The 19904-nt window shown below is 39.9% G+C and overlaps 2 protein-coding genes across 2 annotated transcripts; both read left to right on the top strand.

The window, feature by feature from the left end:
* The first annotated feature begins 7364 nt into the window (after positions 1-7364).
* On the top strand, positions 7365-8308 carry LOC118563604 (olfactory receptor 6N2-like). The gene has a single exon (XM_036138685.1). The coding sequence runs from the start codon at positions 7365-7367 to the stop codon at positions 8277-8279; it is 915 nt and encodes a 304-aa protein (XP_035994578.1). The 3' UTR covers positions 8280-8308.
* A 9943-nt stretch (positions 8309-18251) lies between these two features.
* On the top strand, positions 18252-19234 carry LOC105940246 (olfactory receptor 6N2-like). Its single transcript, XM_021308708.2, has one exon. The coding sequence runs from the start codon at positions 18308-18310 to the stop codon at positions 19232-19234; it is 927 nt and encodes a 308-aa protein (XP_021164383.2). The 5' UTR covers positions 18252-18307.
* Positions 19235-19904: the final 670 nt, after the last annotated feature.

Below are 19904 nucleotides of genomic sequence, written 5' to 3'. Positions count from 1 at the left end.
AGGGTCATATTTATTTATTTTTTTGTATTTTTTTTTCTTGAGGCACTTTAATTTTACTTTTTATTATATTTAGTTTTCCTTTTTTATTTTCATATTTTTGTAAGGAAAAGTAAATGAAGTGCTTATTTTACATATTGTGCAAATAAAATGACTGTTCTGTTAATGCTTTGTGCTGTCAGGTTGTGTATTTATGCTAATAAGGGGTGTTTTAAATATGACGTAGTTGTCCCTTTAAAGTCCTTACATTCCTTTGTTTGGTTCTCATAAACCACATTTTGTTGATGTCCAGATAAGTCACCATGTTGCCAGGTTGCTGTAAAAACGGCTGTGTAGCTCCTATCTGAGAGCAAAGACGAGCTAAATTTTTTTCAGATTTTTTGTAGTGTTGAAAGCCACCTCCCATTGCTCTAGGTACTTGGGAAAGGGTAGTCCATCTAAACCACCTCCGGGCCTGTTTGGGGAAAAAGACGGGCTAAACCACTTATACCCGTATGTGTGTGTGTGTGTGTGTGTGTGTGTGTGTGTGTGTGTGTGTGTGTGTGTGTGTGTGTGTGTGTGTACAGAGTCCCTTTTTTCTTTTCTTGTGTGGGAAAGAGTATAGGTGTAACTTTCTGAAGGACTGGTATGGGCACATCCCCACCAACTTTGCTCTTACTCACAAGGCTTTTTTTCCTTTCCACGCATCTACATTTGCTGACAGTAGTGGGGCGGGCAGCAACTGAGCACTCACTTGTAGAAGTCAAAGGTTTTCAGTCAGCGCACATACTTTTTTTCCCTTCCCTTTTAAAACAGCCTGGCAAGTCCCCGCTGCTCCCACCCACCTGGTATAAAATGATTGGATTTGTCACTTTGAGATGTCATATGATTGGTGATGTCTGTCCACTACATATGTATCTACTTAACCAGAGGAGTGGCAACAATGCAATATCGGTATGGTATCAGTCAAATTTCACCGGTAGCTGATGGAATTCAGTGATAGCTTTCTAAAAGGTTTTGAAGCCATGTTTCGTTTTTATTTTTAAAGTTAGGACACATAGTTGGTAAAAGGATGCCACCAGAGAAACCACTAGATACCCGGAGCTTTTTCACCAAACATCAACAACGTATAAGTCACCAGTTAGAATGATAATGTCTGCTCTAAGTTTGAACAAATATGACATACAGCAGCATTTACTGTCGGCTTACGACAAGGCAACAAAAATTATTCAGCTTAGCTCATCAGAGAAAGATGACAGATACTGATTAAATGATTAAATGTGTAAACATCTTCATGTACTTTTTAGCAGAATACAGAAGCAGGGACAACTGCTGACTCACAGGTGAGACAGGTGGACTGAGATGTACAAAATGCACTAAAATCTGTCTCAGTATCGTTTTACAGCAAAGAAGTAAGTATGCTAAAACTCATCATATGTTGTCTGCTATGTGTTATTTAGCAAGGCACAGGAATACTTATGCCAGCTAATTCAGAGACAGCTATGGAGTCAGAGTCACAGGTGAAACAGATTTATAGAAATATTTGCTGGTGAAGATTGGTGTAGAAGGTGTTTTCTTTGATACCACTGTTGTGAAATTATACACTGTTTAAAGTTATTTAATGTTTCATTAATAACTCTCTGTCTGTTAAGTATTGTCTGGGGATGATCAGCTCTTAAGCTGATATCAAGACAATGGTTGAAAGGGATGAATTCAAGCACTAGGAATCTTTTAACAGCAAAAACTGCACACACATACAATAAAGGAGTGACAACTTCTTTTGAAGTCCAAGAATTTGATAATAGAAATAAAATGAACATCCAGAGAACATCACTATGTAATGCTGTTTATCTGAATTAACACCATATTTCGATTAACAAATCCTCTCTACTAGAGAAGTGAAACTTAACTAAACTACTAAGGAAAATGAAGATAAAAAGAAGCTAAGTTAAGGAAATATTTACATGCAAAACAAACAAAAGACAAAACAAAAATGGTTGATCATAATCAGAAACATTTGGCATGTGTTTCAACTAGGGCTGTCAAAATAACGTGTTAATTTCTATTAATTAATTTAAAAAAAATTAACGGATTAAAAAAAATAACGCAAATTATTGCGTGAACTATAGGGTAGTTCACTGCTATTGTTTTCATCCGGGTTTTTCGCGCCTGCGTGCCGGACTGGAAGGCAGAAGGCGAGCACAGCGGCAGACGCAAACAGAGCAAAGGACGAGTTCTCGATGTATTTTTCTTCTTTAGATAACGTATCACAAGATCATTTTAAGAGTAAGTTGATGGTTGATGGTATCAGATTGCCAGATGCCGTCCAGATAGCGAGTCTGTGAATGCTGGCCAAACGATTTAAATGCATTATCATTATTCAACGGCTGTATCTCCTCGCTGCATCCACCGATCTGCACTAGATTTTTATTGAGTCATGGGCAAGCGCTGCCCAACGCCTTCGTGTGTATCGCCCGGTGGACGGGCGGGGAAAATGCGTTACAGCTTCTGCGGTGGCTGGCGGCCGGTGTTATGCCGAAACGTGCATGCCTGCCGAGATATGCATCCCCTGTCGCGGGAGCGCGCCTCGCTCTGTACAGCTGAATATCGACGAAGAAAACGGATAAAAATGTGACCAACGGAGTTACTTGTTCTTATATTAGGGATATCAAAACGTTTGAATTTACCTCTTGTGTGAAAAAAACGGTGTTTATTGGGAAGATTCGTTTACAAAAGTACGGGTGTAATGAACACCATAAATCCAAAATTTTTATCTGAGGTACGGCTGATTTATTTGTTGTGGTCTCTTGTCATTCACATACAACAATAAACCGTGAGAACCGATGTGAGTTTTGAAACTGCAAAGCTTTGTCTTAAACGGAAGATCAAACGTGCTTCTACAGTAAATAGGACAGCGTTCATAGACCAGTGTGATGCATTCGCGACTGTCAGAAAGCTATGGTGCATTCAGGAGCATGGGACATTTCAAACTTACAAGGAAAGAGGCATAAAACGGAATAGAACTTAACTCATACAATAATGTATTTTTCCAGAAAATTGCGTGACCTTTCTAATAATACTGAATGCTTTATACTTGTATTTATGATATTTTTTTTGATTATGCACATCTGCTAGCTTTTTATTCTTTTTCATTATGTCCCCTATATTTTCATTGTGACCCCTACGTTACTGTGTGCCACATATGCCACAACGACACATGTTAAAAAGTCTGAAGGCATGAAATGTGAATAAGAATTTTTGAACTTTAATGTATCTAATGCTGATTATTCATTGAATCATTTGAATTTAAATATTTAAAATACTTTCACAGCAAAAATTATATGCGATCAATTTAGATTAATTAATTACAGAGTATGTAATTAATTAGATACATTTTTTTAATCGATTGACAGCCCTAGTTTCAACCCATTCACAATGCAAAGCCCAAGTTAAACAAAACATTGTTTGATGAAATAATATTCTGAGGACCGGTTTGTCCTGTGAAATTCAGAATAGCTTGCCTTTTTTTATGCGATTCTGCATCCGGGCGCTAGGGGTCGCTACAGCGATCGTCGCTAACCTGGTTAAAATCTATAGTTATCAAAATTGCTTTGAAAACCGGCATTAATATACCATATTGATGAAGGAATAAGGCTCATAACACCATCGAAGGATGATGGAGCAGAACAGTTACGGTTTTATGCTTTAAAACGAATTCCTCTTGAAATGTCCAAAACCGGATGTTAGCAAGGCTAATAGCATTAAGGCTAGCCTGAGCTACCTGTTAGCCCTTTTGTTCTAAACACCATGTGTCCAACATTTTACAAAACACTTTCTAATAAACCTTTTACTTCACCATCAGCCAAACCTGTCCTTTGTCTCATGTCAGTTCTGTCCAATTTTACCTTTCATGGAAGAAGCGTTGAAGGAGGAAGCTGTTGGCTTGTTGTTGGCGGGCTAGCGTTAGCTCTACGGCAGCATGTGGGCTAACCAGAGCGTGTGGAGGGAATGAAGGCCTGTAGGTCCTCCAGGCAGCCTCTGACCCGGTTGCAGTCTGATCTAAGCAGATTCTCCTCGTGAGCATTCAACATGGGCTCTGCTGCTGACTTTCAGCTCTGTGTTGCCTGGAACCAGCTCCGTCAGGGGTCCGCTGAGAAAGCAAAACAATGCTGGCATACATGGATTCCTTCACTTCTGCATCTGTTTTAGGCAGATGCGAGAGACTTATCTTTGAATCGGCTGGCAGTTTCTCCCTATGCCAGGAAGGAGCTGAGTTTCAGAAAGGTTCATTCTTACTCAGCTCATGGTCTCCCCCAGCCCCTCCCCCCCATCAGAATCCCAGGTGAGACAAGACAGGCAGAAAAAATGTCAAATATATTAAATTAATGCCAACTGGTATTTTGTCAGAATACAGTGGAAATTATCTGAACTTGTATGTTCTCAAGGAAACTCACGTATCCTTAGAGAGCAGGCAGGAATCTGAGGATGAAGATGGGGAGGAAGGGAGAGGCTGCAGTCATGAAGAGAAGGATAGAGCGGATTTTTTGGATACAGTCATCAAACCAAATAAGCCAAATCTCATTGGGACTCAAAAACTTTCAAGCAGAACTTTGATTTTCAGGACAAGTGGTATACAATGACCAAGTAAAAGGCATTGTTTGCTTTTATTGTGTTAAAACATACATAATTCAAAAAAGTACTGTCTACAAAAGCAGAGCCAGGATTTCACTAAAGGGGTTTACAAACTCGAAGAATGCTACCACAAGGTTTAATCACATTCAGGGAAATTTAAGTCATTATTTGCTGCTACTGCATTAAGTGCAACAGGATCAAGTGTGACTCTTAGACCATTATGTTCCACCAGATGGACACTCTATGGTAAAGCTATTACTGATGTTCTAAGTCAGTATGATTCTGTTATCTCAAGCTTGGAACATACGGCATCAAGTAAGGCAAATGGTCTTTTGGAGAGATTTCAAAACTGACATAACTGTTCTGGGCCTTCTTTTGGCATTGTTGGTACTTGATGACATGGAATGTCTTACTCACTCCTGGTGGGATTTTTGCGGGGCCTGGGCTCCTCAGCTGTGCCGAGGGCCCACTGGGTGCCCGCTGGGTGCCCCTGGGCCTTGGGTCTCTGGGCCCATGGCTGGATCCGCTCTGGCGCAGCTGGCTGCCAGCAGAGCCCACGGTGTCGTCGCTGCGGTTCCCCAGGGCTTCGGGGGAACTGTGGCTTGTGGGGGATTTCCTGGGACGTCTGAGGTTCAGATTTCCACCAATAACAACATTTAATTTGAACACGTCACAGAACAACTGACCAATGAGACGCAAGTCTCACACCAAAATATGACGAGATGACAGTACTCCGAGATTTCACTGAAAAAGAAATGCCGTCCATGGAAAGTGGCGCGGCTGCTGAGGAATGTCCATAAATTTGATCGGGGAAAATCAGGGAAAATCGTAAAGAAACACCCTAGATTTGAAAATCAATATATCGGCACTGAGCTATGGGTATGTTGACGCTGCGCCCTCATTCCATCCTCTGCGGAGAACCCAGCTTATGTACAGAAAACCCTATAACTAGCTTTGGCTGTAACTGTAAATTAGCCAATAACCCCATAAAAATGTCTGTCAACACTATAATTGCAGAGTTCCCACATTGGTTATAAACATTGCTTATACATTTTGTTTAGGGAAAATACAGATTTCTATAACATCTACACTTTACTCAATTTGAGCCATATTCTAGGAAAATTATAAGATGCAAGTTTCTGTCAGGATGCAGCTTATTGGCTGCATGCTGAGCCTCTCTCTCTCTCTCTTGTTCCTGCGCAGCCTGATCGGTTTCACCTGGCAGGCTGCAATTAACCCACAACTGCTTCCACCTGTTTCCACCGCTTTATAAGACTCACCTCTTTCTGTTCCCGTCGCCGGTCCATAGCGTTCACTCCCGCTCAGTCCCTGCCAGTATTCTTGTCAGCTCCGTTTGTTACCGTCAGCCTGAAGACTCCTTTCACCTGGTCTTGTTACAGTCAGCCCAAAGACTTTCCGACAGTTTGTTTTCTCCAGAGCTTGGCTCAGACGTTCAGCCCTCCACTGCACGGCTCAGACGTTCAGCCCTCCACTGCTCTGCTCTGACGTTCTGCCCTCCACTGCTCGGCTCTGACGTTCAGCCCTCCACTGCTCGGCTCTGACGTTCTGCTCTCCACTGCACAGCTCTGAGGTTCAGCTCTCCACTGCACGGCTCTGAGGTTCGGCTCTCCACTGCACGGCTCTGAGGTTCGGCTCTCCACTGCACGGCTCTGAGATTCGGCTCTCCACTGCACGGTTCTGACGTTCTGCTCTCCAGCGCTCGGCTCTGATGCTCTGCTCTCCAGCGCTCGGCTCTGATGCTCTGCTCTCCAGCACTCGGCTCAGATGTTCTGCTCTCCAGTGTTCGGCTCCAGAGTTCCTCCCGGTCAGTCTCTCCACACTCCTCCTGCCGGCCAGCTTCTACACCCTTCACCTCCGTCCGTTGAAAGACTCTGGTCTCATCATCTGGTCTCCATCTTCCACACTATTCAATAAAACTCACTCATAAGAACTGACTCTGTGTGTGCGTGCTGTGTCCAGGTTCATCCCAGAAAAATATATCATAACAGTCTCACGCTAAAATAAGGCGAGATGACAGCACTCATAGATTTCTTCATAGATCGTTTTAGGAAAACTGGATAAGAATTAAGAGTGCTCTGATCATTTTTTGGCAGATGTATGCTCATCATGCATGAGAACAGCATGGTTTTGTTGACAAGACTCAATGCATACCAATGGCACCTTCTTTAAGTATGAAAAGGCGATTAGGGGGATGCCTTATCCAGTAATTAATATATCAATGGTGAACCTATCCCAGTATAACCCTCACCTGACCCTGCATATTCTATATGTAGACATAGACACAGCTTTAAGCTTTACAAAATGAAGCATTAGTGTATTCTATACATTCTTTTTATTTATTCATTCGTTCTTAAATAAGTACATTAAAGGTTGTTAGGAAAACTGCACTTTTACTGTTTGCGATTTTCCCCAATAAAAGAGAAAATGAAGCAGACTTGTAGGAAACTTGTTCTCTCACTTTAATCACATTCTTCCATTCTTTAACTCTTGTCAGAATCCAATTTATCCTGTCTGATTGTTTCAAGAAATTGAAATATGTGAAAATAGGAATGTAGATAAAATTTGTTGAAATTCTTTAACCTTATCTAACCAATGGCTAGTCTTTTGATTCTTAATTATTACTTGATGTTAGAGCCCCCCACAGGATCGGTGTGCAACTGATCCTGTGGGGGGCTCCAACATGTGTGAGTGCAGACAGCCACAATGTGATGGTGATGAGGATGACGATGGTGATGATGATGAAAACCTACATAATTCTTGGAGGCTATGTAGAACTACAAATGTACAGATACATGTATTTGCTGATTATGTTAACTGCATATCTTCTAATAATTTGTTTCAACACTTATATTATTTGTCTCATTATTGTTCACAAAAACCTCCATGAGCCTATGTATGTTTTTATTGCTGCTTTGCTATTTAACTCTATTCTTTTCAGCACTAACATTTACCCCAAGCTTTTCATAGACTTTTTATCAGAAAGGCAGATCATATCTTATCAAGCTTGTCTCTTTCAGATCTTTGCATTCTATTCTTTAAGTGGTTCAGAATTCCTACTGCTGGCAGCCATGTCTTATGACAGATATGTGTCTATATGCAAACCTCTGCAGTATCCATCCATCATGACTAAAACTACTGTAAGTGTTTTGGTAGTTTTGGCTTGGCTTATACCTGCCTGTCAAGTTTCAGTGGCGGTTATATTGGGTTCCAATAGAAAACTCTGCAATTATACTTTAAAAGGGATTTTTTGTAACAATGCAGGCCACAATCTCTACTGTGTGAATTCAGTGACACTGTCTGTTTATGGGGTAGTTGTTCTATTAAATGTTGGTATATTTCCCATGCTTTTCATAATTTTTACATATACAAGAATAATGGTGATAATTTATCAGAGCTGTGGAGAAGTCAGGCGTAAAGCTGCACACACTTGTTTGCCTCACCTGCTGGTCTTATTAAACTATTCTGTTCTGTTTACGTATGATGTTGTTATAGTAAAGTTGGAATCAGATGTTCCGAAAACTGCACGACTTTTAATGACACTTCAAATAATTATATATAATCCTCTCTTTAATCCCCTGATATATGGACTAAAAATGGAAGCGATTTCTAAACATCTCAAAAGGTTGTTTTGTCAAACAAAATGGAACTGATTTACAAGTTAAAAGATAAGGGATTTCATGTTAAGATGTATTTGTTTGACTAAAACTAAATACAGCTCTGAAAAAAAAAAACTTGATATACATTTGCATTTGCAAACATCTTTAAAAGTTCAGAGCAGTTTGTTAATTTTTGTGTCGTACAAGCAAATTAGTACTAAGCATTGCAATATTGTATTTTCAGACACTTGATGATGGCTTCATGCTGTATAAAAATCTGCTTTCAAACTTTCAAACCCTCCATAAGTGAGAAAAAATATATCAGTTTTACTGTCACTAAACTGTCTGAATAATAAACATGTTATCTTGGTAAATGTGATGTGGCTCTTTCCTCTACATTTGTCATGCATGATGCAGCCCCATCAAATTGTGTTGTGGTACAGTTTGCAGGTTACATAAACAAGCTTCAGTAGTCTGTCATAGTCATTTTGTGCTTGCTTGAAAGTGGCTGTCTTGATGAAACAGGAGAAAATAAAAATTGAATTTGAATAACTACAATGGTTTTATGTAATTCTGTATTTTCAGTTTATAGATGGAAATGGATTAAAAGGGTTTTTCACTTACATTTAAACCAGAAGAGGATCTTGAAAAAATATTATGTTATTATTGAATCAGTCGGGCATAAAAATATCAATCAATAATCATTTGGAAAGCCCACAAATTAGGACACCTCTTTCATACTTTTATGAGTCTGTTATGAAAAAGCCCAAATATTAAAATGCAGTGCACTTAGAATGCATGGTTGCTTGTTTTATGTCTATTTGGACACTTGACTTTCTCCTGCTAATTGCTGTAGTAATATTGTTGCCATGGCCAGCCGAGTATTTACTATTGTCAATCCAGCACTGCAGCTACTCCAACTGTAAAAAAGGAAAATACAATAGATAATAAAATAGTAGATAAAACAATTATTTGTTATAACCTATAAAAATGATTACTTGAAGTTACTCTAAATAGGTAATCTGTATAGGTTTAGAATTGCATTAATGCACCCTTTTGTTGATCTACAATAGCATGGAGTAATAATTAACATACAGTACCACATTGCACAGGCAGCTGTGTTTGTTCTGACTTTCTCCTTTCACTTTCTGAGATCTGCACATGGTCTGGTTCCTTGCACTCTTCTTCTTACACCTCATCTTTGTGATGTCCTTCCTCTTCCATCTCTTCCTGATCACTTTTGCGTTACTGTCATTAACATTTCTATGTGAATTATTTCCTTTTTTCTTACCCCTTCATACTTGATCTTCTCTGTTCTCTACCTTGTTTTTTTCTAGCTGCTTAGCTTCAGCTTCTTTCATATTGAACCAATGACAAAAAAAAATGTCACCCTTTTCATTTCTGTAATATTCAGTGAAAAGTTAACATTTCTGTTAATGACCCCTAATCAACTCATATTGATCTATAAAAATGCTGTTTGTATAAATGTGTAATTTCCTGATTACAGTCTCTTCTAACCAATAGCCAACAGCATAGTATGACTTATACCTTTGAAACTTTGGCAAACAGAGTTGGTTCTTGCAAAAATGGGCATCCTTGTCAATCCCCTCCGTCTGAAGTCCCACATACAGCCAAACCCTCTCCCACTCCATCAACATAGCCCTTTCTGCAAATTAAAGCACATAAAGACAAAACTTATTTTTATTATGTAAACTATTAACAACACCTCACAATTAAAAGGTGTTGATCTGATAAACATTAATTGCATAAAGCGATAGATCGTTTTTATTCATTCATTTATATAAATGTTAGCCAACCGGATAGCCAATGTGCTTTGCAATAAAATCACAACAATCATTCAAAAACAAATAAAACTGATAAAAGACAAAAACTAAAAGTTAGAATTGTGGAATAATATGCCACAGTGCAATTGAGTATTAAAAGTCTTCCTCAATAAAAGGCAGAGGTCAGTGATTGAAGATCCAGACTGAGCTGTTTATAGAGTATGGGTTCTGCCTTTGGGAAGGTTCAGTCACCCCAGTGTTTATGTTCAGTTCTTGAAACATTTTAGAAGAACTGTGTAGATGACCTCTGTGTCAGGATTTGGGTTTTGTTATGGTTGTATGTTCTGTTTAGTCTTAGGTTTAGGTTCTGTATTAGTTTTGGTTTATGGAATAGTTTGTGTTTTATTGTGGTTTGATTTTGTATTTTGTTTTATGTTATCAGTTCTTCTGACCTGCTTCAATCACTTCTATCACCAGCCTTTATTTAGTTCACCTGCCAGCATTCTTTCACCTCTTAGTCCACCACTCCCCTTCTCCAGTCACCATCCAATCAGCTTCAGATTACTTCCAGTCACTTCCCTTCCCCTGATTAGCTCCACCCATTCCGGTAATCATTGTCACTCCATTCACCTGCTCACTCCTCTACTTATACCTGTCTCTGCCCCCTGCAATCTGCCAGATCATTTTGTGCCATTTTGGGGAGCCTTGTCCAGCATACTCTTTTCTGTTAGTCCTGTGAATATTGACCCAATTTGTCTTTTTGGATTCTGATCCAGCCTGACCCCTGAACCTATTTTTCCTGCCTTATCTGACTGCCTGCCTGTTTTGCCTGACCTGATTCTGCCCCAGGACTAGTGATGGTGAGATGAAGCCTCATGAGGCATTGAACCACTTGAACCAACTGGTTGGAGAAAGGGTTTATTTCTTGGAGCTTCATGTGCACACGAAACCACCTACTAGCCAGGTGTATAATCACAGCCAGCTGTATCTTAACACATGTGATGCATTGATTTTTTGTCTATTATGACTCTTGGGAATGACTTCACAAAAGGTGTAGGATGAAATCATTTGTCTACATAAATTATGTATACACATGTGTATAATAAAATATTGTTTAAATGTATTCTCTGTGTGTAATTATTCCCAAAATAGTAGTGTCATGTGATATGGCATGGTGTGTAATAATCAGACCTCTAAACTTTGATCAAAAATTAAGAGTGAGATTATGCTAATTTTGGGGGCTGTGGGGGGGGGATTATGGTCAACAATTTCCCCTCAGCAGCAACACTGAAGCACACAGACGTTCCCGCTGCGTCTTTATGCACGATTCAGCTGCTGATGTCTCCCTCCTTTCAGCTCAATGCTCTTCTAGACTGTTACAGTTTATAACATTCTCATCACCTTTCACAGCGACAGGTTTCTCAGTCAGTCGCCGCGTTGACCAGACAAATTTCTATTGCTCTCGTCAGTGCGGCGGGCGGATAAGCAGTGGGGAAAAATGCATAACTAAATACTGTAAAGGGCTCCTATAAAGGGAACAGGGGTACTGACAGGTCTGAGATGAAGCCCCTGATGTTACAAGTTCTTTAAAATGACCCTTAAAAGTGCGCACCTGACTTAAAGCGCGAGGCAGCAGCCCACCGAAGCGCCACTGATTCTATGTTGTTAAAAACGAAAGAGCATGAAACACAGCTAGTAACTCTCCTATTGACTTTAAATGGCACACGTTGCTACCGATGTGAGGACATTAAACGTAGTGATTCACGTTTTGAATGGTGAACGGTAATGAAAGCACCTGCTCCGAGGGAAAGGGGTGGGGGGGGGGAGCAAGCGCTGAGGCACAGAAATATGGTGCATGTAGTTAAAAAATGCAGAATTAATAAACACGAAACTTATAAACAGACCAAGTGCCGTTTTAAACTGCATCTGGTTAGCAGAACTGTTTTATGATCCAGCGTGCAGCCATGACTGGTTCTGAATGAACCGGTCATCTGGCAAAATCTGAGCCACTTCCCGAAGCAGTCACGTGGTACAGCCAGGCAGCGAGGCTTCGGACGTCATCGTTTTCGGCTCCTCCCCTAAATGAAGCAATCTTTGATACGCGCTTTAGGGAAACGCCCCCTCCATTACTCGACACACGCCTCGAAGCCTCGGCACATCACGTAACATCACTACCCAGGACTATCTGAGCTTGCCTGATCCCCGTCTGTCTATTTAGCCTGCCTGTTACCAACCTTAGATCTGTTCTGACTCTGTTTTTGGATTCTGCCCTGGACATTCTCGCTAATCTGATTACCTGGGCCCTGTTCTTAGTACGTCGCTAACTCAGTTAGCTGGATTTGATTGTTGACGATTTGGCATGATCTTGGATCGTTTGGTTCTTCGAAAGACATCCTGCACATGTTGTCATAGCAACATGTGCGCCAGCTTAAGCCTGCTCGCTCGCAGGCTTATTTCATGTACACAAGATTAGATCACGGCTGTATAAGCGGAGGAGATAGGGAAGTCTGTCGTAGCTATGTCCATTTTTTTGACTGTAACCTGTTGCGGAAAGTGCAAGAATAATTTCAGAGCTTTTCAAATTAATTGCATATTGCGCAATAGACAGGATCCTGTAGCGCAGCGTGACAGTGTAATTGTAGAGAGATTTTTCTTGATGGCTGTTATAAACAGACAGACACATCATTTTACAGTGGCTTTTAAAGAGCAAAAAGTGGTGTTGGAGCCATAAATAGAAAATATTTAAGTTATTTGCATGATGCTTTGCTTTTTTTTATCATATTCACTAAGAAGATTTGTTCATGCCATTTTATTGTGAAGTTTAGTTTTACTTTGAAAGGCTTGCTTCCTGTCGAGCCATATATTGTATTAGAAAAAACTATGGATGGATTAACTAGACACGGAGCAATACAGTTTTACCGTGTAAACCGTGGATGACTTGGAAAAGGAAGAACTTAATTTTTTAGAAATAAAGAAATTTTTTTGTTAAAATTTCCAGTTTGCACGTGTCCTTTACTTCCAGTGTCTAAGGAATGACACTGAAATTTGGATCTCTTGACATAACAAGTGGCTTTTAAAAATAAAGTAGCCTATATTAATTAAAGGCTCCCATTTTGTAGAATATTCTTGTATTTCACTTTTACTTGTCCCCATGTTCTAGTGGGTCCCGTGGAGGTTCTGATATAAAAGAACAAAGTAAATATGAAATTATTAAAATGCAAAAATTCATACTGTAGAAAGTGATAGAAACATCTAACATGAATAGCACTTACACATTTAATTTGCCTGCTGCTTTTTGCCAGCCTTCTCTCCTGGCTTTAACAGATTTTGAGTTGTTCCCTGTCATTTTAATTAATGACTCAATTTCAGCATAACCCTCCATTAAAAGCACGTGTTCTGCTTGGGAGAAGAACTGTGGGCGTTCTTTGGCCATGCTGAACAGCCAATAGCAGCGTTGCTGATCAATGTTTCTACTATCGACACATTTCCCCTTTTAAACAAACGCATGAACGCGCAGTTATCTCAGATAACTCAATCCAGCCATACTAATCATAAACAACAGGTGTGTTGGAAGAACCCAATTAGCCGGATCATGATTAGATAAATCATCTTGAATGTGTCATTTGATCTCAGATGTTTTAAGCAACGTACGAAGAACGGGCCCCCAGTTTGACCAATCATACCTCCTGTTTGTCTGGCTGAATACTGGGTCCATCTGTCCCCGTTCATGACACTCTGGATCTTCCGCACACACAGAAACTCAGTTAATACAGAAATATATGGTTGGATCGGTCCATTGCGGGATTTTTAAAAAATGATGCAAGTTTAGGATGTATTCTGTTTTTGTTTTTTGCACATCCCTTGTCAGCAATTAAGGCATACCATATCGATAAGTTAATTCCCTACATGTACATTTCAAGGGGACATCATAATTGTGTGATTAACCAGTAGGTAGGCCACATTGAAGTAATGGTAACTTGTGATGTATGACCCGAGGTGGGTAGAGTAGGTAAAAACTGTCCAAGTAAAAGTAGCACTGCTTCAACATGTTTAACTAAAAAGTAGCCAGCCAAGAAATTACTCAAAAGTATTTTGTAAGAAAGCTCAAGTACTGAGTAACCATGACAATTGATTAATATTTAATAATTATTTGAGAAGATGGACAATAAGCTTATGTGCAAATTCTGGTATTTTAAAAACAAAAATGAAAAAATATACAAAATAACAATTGCAACGTATCAAATTCAGGCAGAAGAAGCACTTTTCTAAATCTTTTGAACTGTTGTGCAATTATACACTGTTTAAAGTTATTGTTTCATAAATAACTGTTAAGTATTGTCTTGATGATTAGCTCTTAAGCTGATATCAGGACAATGGTTGAAAGGGATGAATTCGAGCACTAGCGATCTTTTAACAGCTAACTCTGCACACACATAGAATAAAGGAGTGACAACTTCTTTTCAAGTTCAAGAATTTAATAACAGATATAAAATGAACATCCAGAGAACATCACTATGTAATGCTGTTTATCTAAATTAACACAATATTTGTGTGAGATCCAGCCTGGCTGAAAAGAGAAATGATGGGAAGTTTCTGGAAATTTCTGATAAAACTACACAAACGGTAGATGCTCTTGGTTTAGAAGAGATCAAAATGCCTTACTGACAGAGGCCACCAAAGTCCTACAATAGCAGTGGAAGCCAAAACTCTGCAAAGACAGCTGAGGAGCATTAGGTAAGGCAAGGCAAATGTATTTGTATAGCACATTTCAGCACAAAGACAATGCAAAGTGCTTTACATGATTAAAACATAGGAAAATAAAACAGAATAAAAGCAAGTTGGAATGAAATGTAGAAACAAAATAAAACATGGAAAAAATGAAACTAAAAGCAAATATTAAAAACAATTGGACTACAAAGTTGAACTAAAGAAGTTTCAGTAAAACAGTTTAATTAGAACAGTGGAAGGCAATCCTGAAGAAATGGGTTTTTAATATCGATTTAAAAGAACTCAGGCTTTCAGCACTTTTACAGTTTTCTGGAAGTTTGTTCCAGATAAGTAGGATAGGAACTAAATGCTGCTTCTCATTACGGAGATGAATTCTATTGTATGCTTGACACTGTTGATGTGTAGTTTCAGAAAAGGTTCACGCAGACTAATTTGGATGTGTTGGAGAAACTGGAGTCCTTTTTACTTACTGGAAATGTGGATGACACTGTGGACCAATATCCAGAGCTAAGTTGTCACAGTCTGAAGGTTCAGTTGGATATGCTTCATTCTATGCTTCATGAAGTGGTCACATTGCTCAGAGGAATGTCAACGGAAGTCAGAGTTTTGTTTGATCAAGTTGAAACACGTGTTAGATTTTGTTCGATGAACACTGTGTCTTCTGCTGTGGCAGAGAGGAGTTTTAGCTCTCTTAGGAGGCTAGAGACATGGCTCAGATCAACAATGACTCAAATAGAACTTAATAATGCAACTGTGTGCCATGCTCACCAGACAAAACTAGACAATGTAGACACCATTCAGCTATGTCAGCAGTTTGTGTCAATTAGTGACAGAAGAAGGCAGGTGTTTGGCACCTTTTAAGCCAACTATATTTTTGTAATAATTCTACACGAAAATATTACTAAATATTGTAAATGTTGTGTTTTCACCAGTACAGAAGCATTAAATGAATTTATGGCATTCACATTTATGTTTTGGTCTTATCCTTAGCACAAAAGTGCTCCGGTGGCATACTGGGGGTGCGTCTTCCCCCCTCCTCCACAGTGGGTCCCCACCAACTTCATACACAAAGTTACATCCTTGTGTAGCGGAGCCTTCAGATGGGGGCACTAAGGAGGGGACATGTGGATGTGACTGTGTACTTGTTTATCTGTATGTCTTTCTGTCAGGTTGGGTTTAGGAATGCCTCCTCTCATGGGGCATCCCCCATGCAGTTCACCTCCATTGGCTGGCGCCTTGACCCATTGGTGCATTGGTGTTCCTTGCTGTTCGGTGCTGGGTGCTCGGTGTGTACTCACTCACTCACTCCTGGTAGCATCTTTGCAGGGCCTGGGCTCCATGGCTGTGCCGAGGGCCTGCTGGGTGCCCGCTGGGTCCCCGCTGGGTGCCCCTGGGCCTTGGGTCTCTGGGCCCGTGGCTGGATCGCTCTGGCGCAGCTGGCTGCCAGCAGAGCCCACGGTGTCGTCGCTGCAGTTCCCGAGGGCTTCGGGGGAATTGCGGCTTTTGGGGGATTTCCTGGGATGTCTGAGGTTCTCGTTTCCCCGGTGTCTGCCTCAGCTCTGGAGGGTGGGTCTTTGGCTCCCCAGAGGAGGAATCTCAAGTACAAATGGAGGCCATTTCCAGCAACTTAAGCTTTCAGTCCACTTTAAATATACAACTTAAGATACAAAAGAAAACATCCAACACCACAATCTTCTTAAGGTCAAATGAACAGATGTTTATTGCTAACAATATGTACAAACACTAGTAGAAAGGTAACAATAAAAGCAAATACATAATGTTTATCTTAAGAAGGTCTAGCCTAGCAAACTATTGGTCTGTTTATTCTTACTCAAACATATCCATATGAGGTGACCAGTGCCACCAGCTCTGTCCTAAATCACTTTCTATATCATGTAATCTAACAACACAGAGTGTCTGCTACTACAAAGTAATCATAACTACACTTAGAAATTGTAGTTAAATTCCTCCCCAGATGGTACACTCGTGGCGTAGCGGGTAGCGCAACCCATGTTTGGAGGCCTTTAGTCCTCAACGCTGACAACCCAGGTTCAAATCCAACCCACAGTCCCTTGCCACATGTCGCTACGCTTCTTCCAGCCCTTTCCTGTCAGTCTGCTATTAATAAAAGCAAGCCACTAGAAGCTGCAAAAAATCCCCCAAAAAAGAATTCCTCCCCAGAGCAACCGTCCACTACTGCAGGCCACATGTTGGGACATTTTCCTGGCCGTTCCTCCTCAGCCACACAGGCGGTAGTCACCGCCAAGGACACAACAAAAAATGCAGAGATTGTCCTCTGATCATCAGGCTCCATGTAGCACTTGTGTTTTGTCATGATTTGTCTCATCTCAATGAACACAAAGTCAAGAAAATTTGTTCCTTAAATTCACCTGTGAAAATTGTTCTTTAAAGGTTTGCATGTGGTCAGATTTCCACCAATAACAACAATTAATTTGAACACGTCACAGAACAACTGACCAATGAGATGCAAGTCTCACACCAAAATATGGCGAGATGACAGTACCCATAGATTTCGTCATAGATAGTTCTAGGAAAACTGGATAAGAATTAAGAGTGCTCCGATCATTTTTCGGCAGATGTTTGCTCACCCTGCATGAGAACAACATGGTTTTGTTGACAAGACTCAATGCATAGCAATGGCACCTTCTTTAAGTATGTAAAGGCGAATAGGACAGGGGTGTCCAACTCCTGTCCTCGAGAGCCTGTGTCCTGCAACCTTTAGATGTGTCCCTGGTCGGACACACCTGAGTCTAATAATCAGGTAATTAGAAGGACTCATACTGAGGAGCTAATTGTGCTATTTGATTCAGGTGTGTGGGGCCAGGGAAACCTCTAAAAGTTTCAGGACACCGGCTCTCGAGGACTGGAGTTGGACACCCCTGGAATAGGGGATGCCTTATCCAGTAATTAATATGTCAATGGCGAACCCATTCCAGTATAACCCTCACCTGACCCTGCATATTCTATATGTAGACATATACACAGCTTTAAGCTTCACAAAACTAAGCATTAGTGTATTCTATGCATTCTTTTACTCATTCATTCATTCTTAAATAAGTACATTAAAGGTTATTAGGAAAAACTGCACTTTTACTGTTTGCGATTTTCCCCAATAAAATAGAAAATGAAACAGACTTGTAGGAAACTTGTTCTCTCACTTTAATCACATTCTTCCATTCTTTAACTCTTGTCAGAATCCAATTTATCCTGTCTGATTATTTCCAGAAATTAAAATATGTGAAAATAAGAATGTAGATAGAATTCATTGAAATTCTTTAACCTTATCTAACCAATTAATTATTACTTGATGTTGGAGCCCCCCACCGGATCGGTGTGCAACTGGTCCTGTGGGGGGCTCCAACCTGTGTGAGCGCAGACAACCACAATGTGATGGTGATGAGGATGACGATAGCGATGATGATGAAAACACTGATAAAAACCGTTGCTCTTCTGAAGCCATCTCAATCACATTGACTGTAACCACATACTTGTTAACTGTCAGTGGCTATTTTGTTTTTTTTCACTTGGTTGAGTATAATAATAATAAAAATGGAACCCAGGTTTAACATAACCTACATAATTCTTGGAGGCTATGTAGAACTACAAAGGTACAGATACATGTATTTTCTGATTATGTTAACTGCATATCTTCTAATAATTTGTTTTAATACTTCTATTGTTTGCCTCATTATTGTTCACAAAAACCTCCATGAGCCTATGTATGCTTTTATTGCTGCTTTGCTATTCAACTCTATTCTTTTCAGCACTAACATTTACCCCAAGCTTTTCATAGACTTTTTATCAGAAAGGCAGATCATATCTTATCAAGCTTGTCTCTTTCAGATCTTTGCATTCTATTCTTTAAGTGGTTCAGAATTCCTACTGCTGGCAGCCATGTCTTATGACAGATATGTGTCTATATGCAAACCTCTGCAGTATCCAACTATCATGACTAAAACTGCTGTAAGTGTTTTGGTAGTTTTGGCTTGGCTTATACCTGCCTGTCAAGTTTCAGTGTCTGTAATATTGAGTTCCAATAGAACACTCTGCACTTATACTTTAAAAGGGATTTTTTGTAACAATGCAATCCACAATCTCTACTGTGTGAATTCAGTGACACTGTCTGTTTATGGGGTAGTTGTTCTATTAAATGTTGGTATATTTCCCGTGCTTTTCATAATTTTTACATACACAAGAATAATGGCGATAGTTTTTCAGAGCTGTGGAGAGGTCAGACGTAAAGCTGCACACACTTGTTTGCCTCACCTGCTGGTCTTATTAAACTACTCTGTTCTGATTACGTATGATGTTGTTATAGTTAAGTTGGAATCAGATGTTCCGAAAAGTGCACGACTTTTAATGACACTTCAAATAATTATATATAATCCTCTCTGTAATCCCCTGATATATGGACTAAAAATGGAAGCGATTTCTAAACATCTCAAAAGGTTGTTTTGTCAAACAAAATGGAACTGATTTAATTCAATTCAATTCAATTTTATTTATATAGCGCCAAATCATGAAACATGTCATCTCAAGGCACTTTACAAAATCAAGTTCAATCATATTATACAGATTGGGTCAGATTATACAGATTGGTCAAAAATGTCCTATATAAGGAAACCAGTTGATTGCATCAAAGTCCCGACAAGCAGCTTTCACTCCTGGGGAACCGTAGAGCCACAGGAAGAGTCATCTGCATTGTACATGGCTTTGCTGCAATCCCTCATACTGAGCAAGCATGAAGCGACAGTGGGAAGAAAAACTCCCCATTAACGGGAAGGAAAACCTCCGGCAGAACCGGGCTCAGTATGAACGGTCATCTGCCTCGACCGACTGGGGTTACAGAAGACAGAGCAGAGACACAACAAGAGAGACAAAAAAGCACAGAAGCACACATTGATCTAGTAATCTGTTCTACATTAGATGGTAGCAGCGGGTGAGCCGTCTTCTCTGGATGATGTCACAGTTAACAGAACGCCAGACCAGGTGTACCTACTATGAAGAGAAACGAGAGAGAGCAAAAAGTTAAAAGCTGAAATGACGACAGTCATTTCAATGTAATACAATGCAATTTACAAGTTAAAAGATAAGGGATATCATGCTAAGATGTATTTGTTTGACTAAAACTAAATACAGCTCTGAA

The sequence above is a fragment of the Fundulus heteroclitus genome, chromosome 7 (assembly GCF_011125445.2).
Source record: "Fundulus heteroclitus isolate FHET01 chromosome 7, MU-UCD_Fhet_4.1, whole genome shotgun sequence".
NCBI classification, from domain to species: domain Eukaryota; kingdom Metazoa; phylum Chordata; class Actinopteri; order Cyprinodontiformes; family Fundulidae; genus Fundulus; species Fundulus heteroclitus.
Note: the sequence above shows the minus strand (reverse complement) of the source record. Positions and strands in the feature narration are given on the sequence as shown.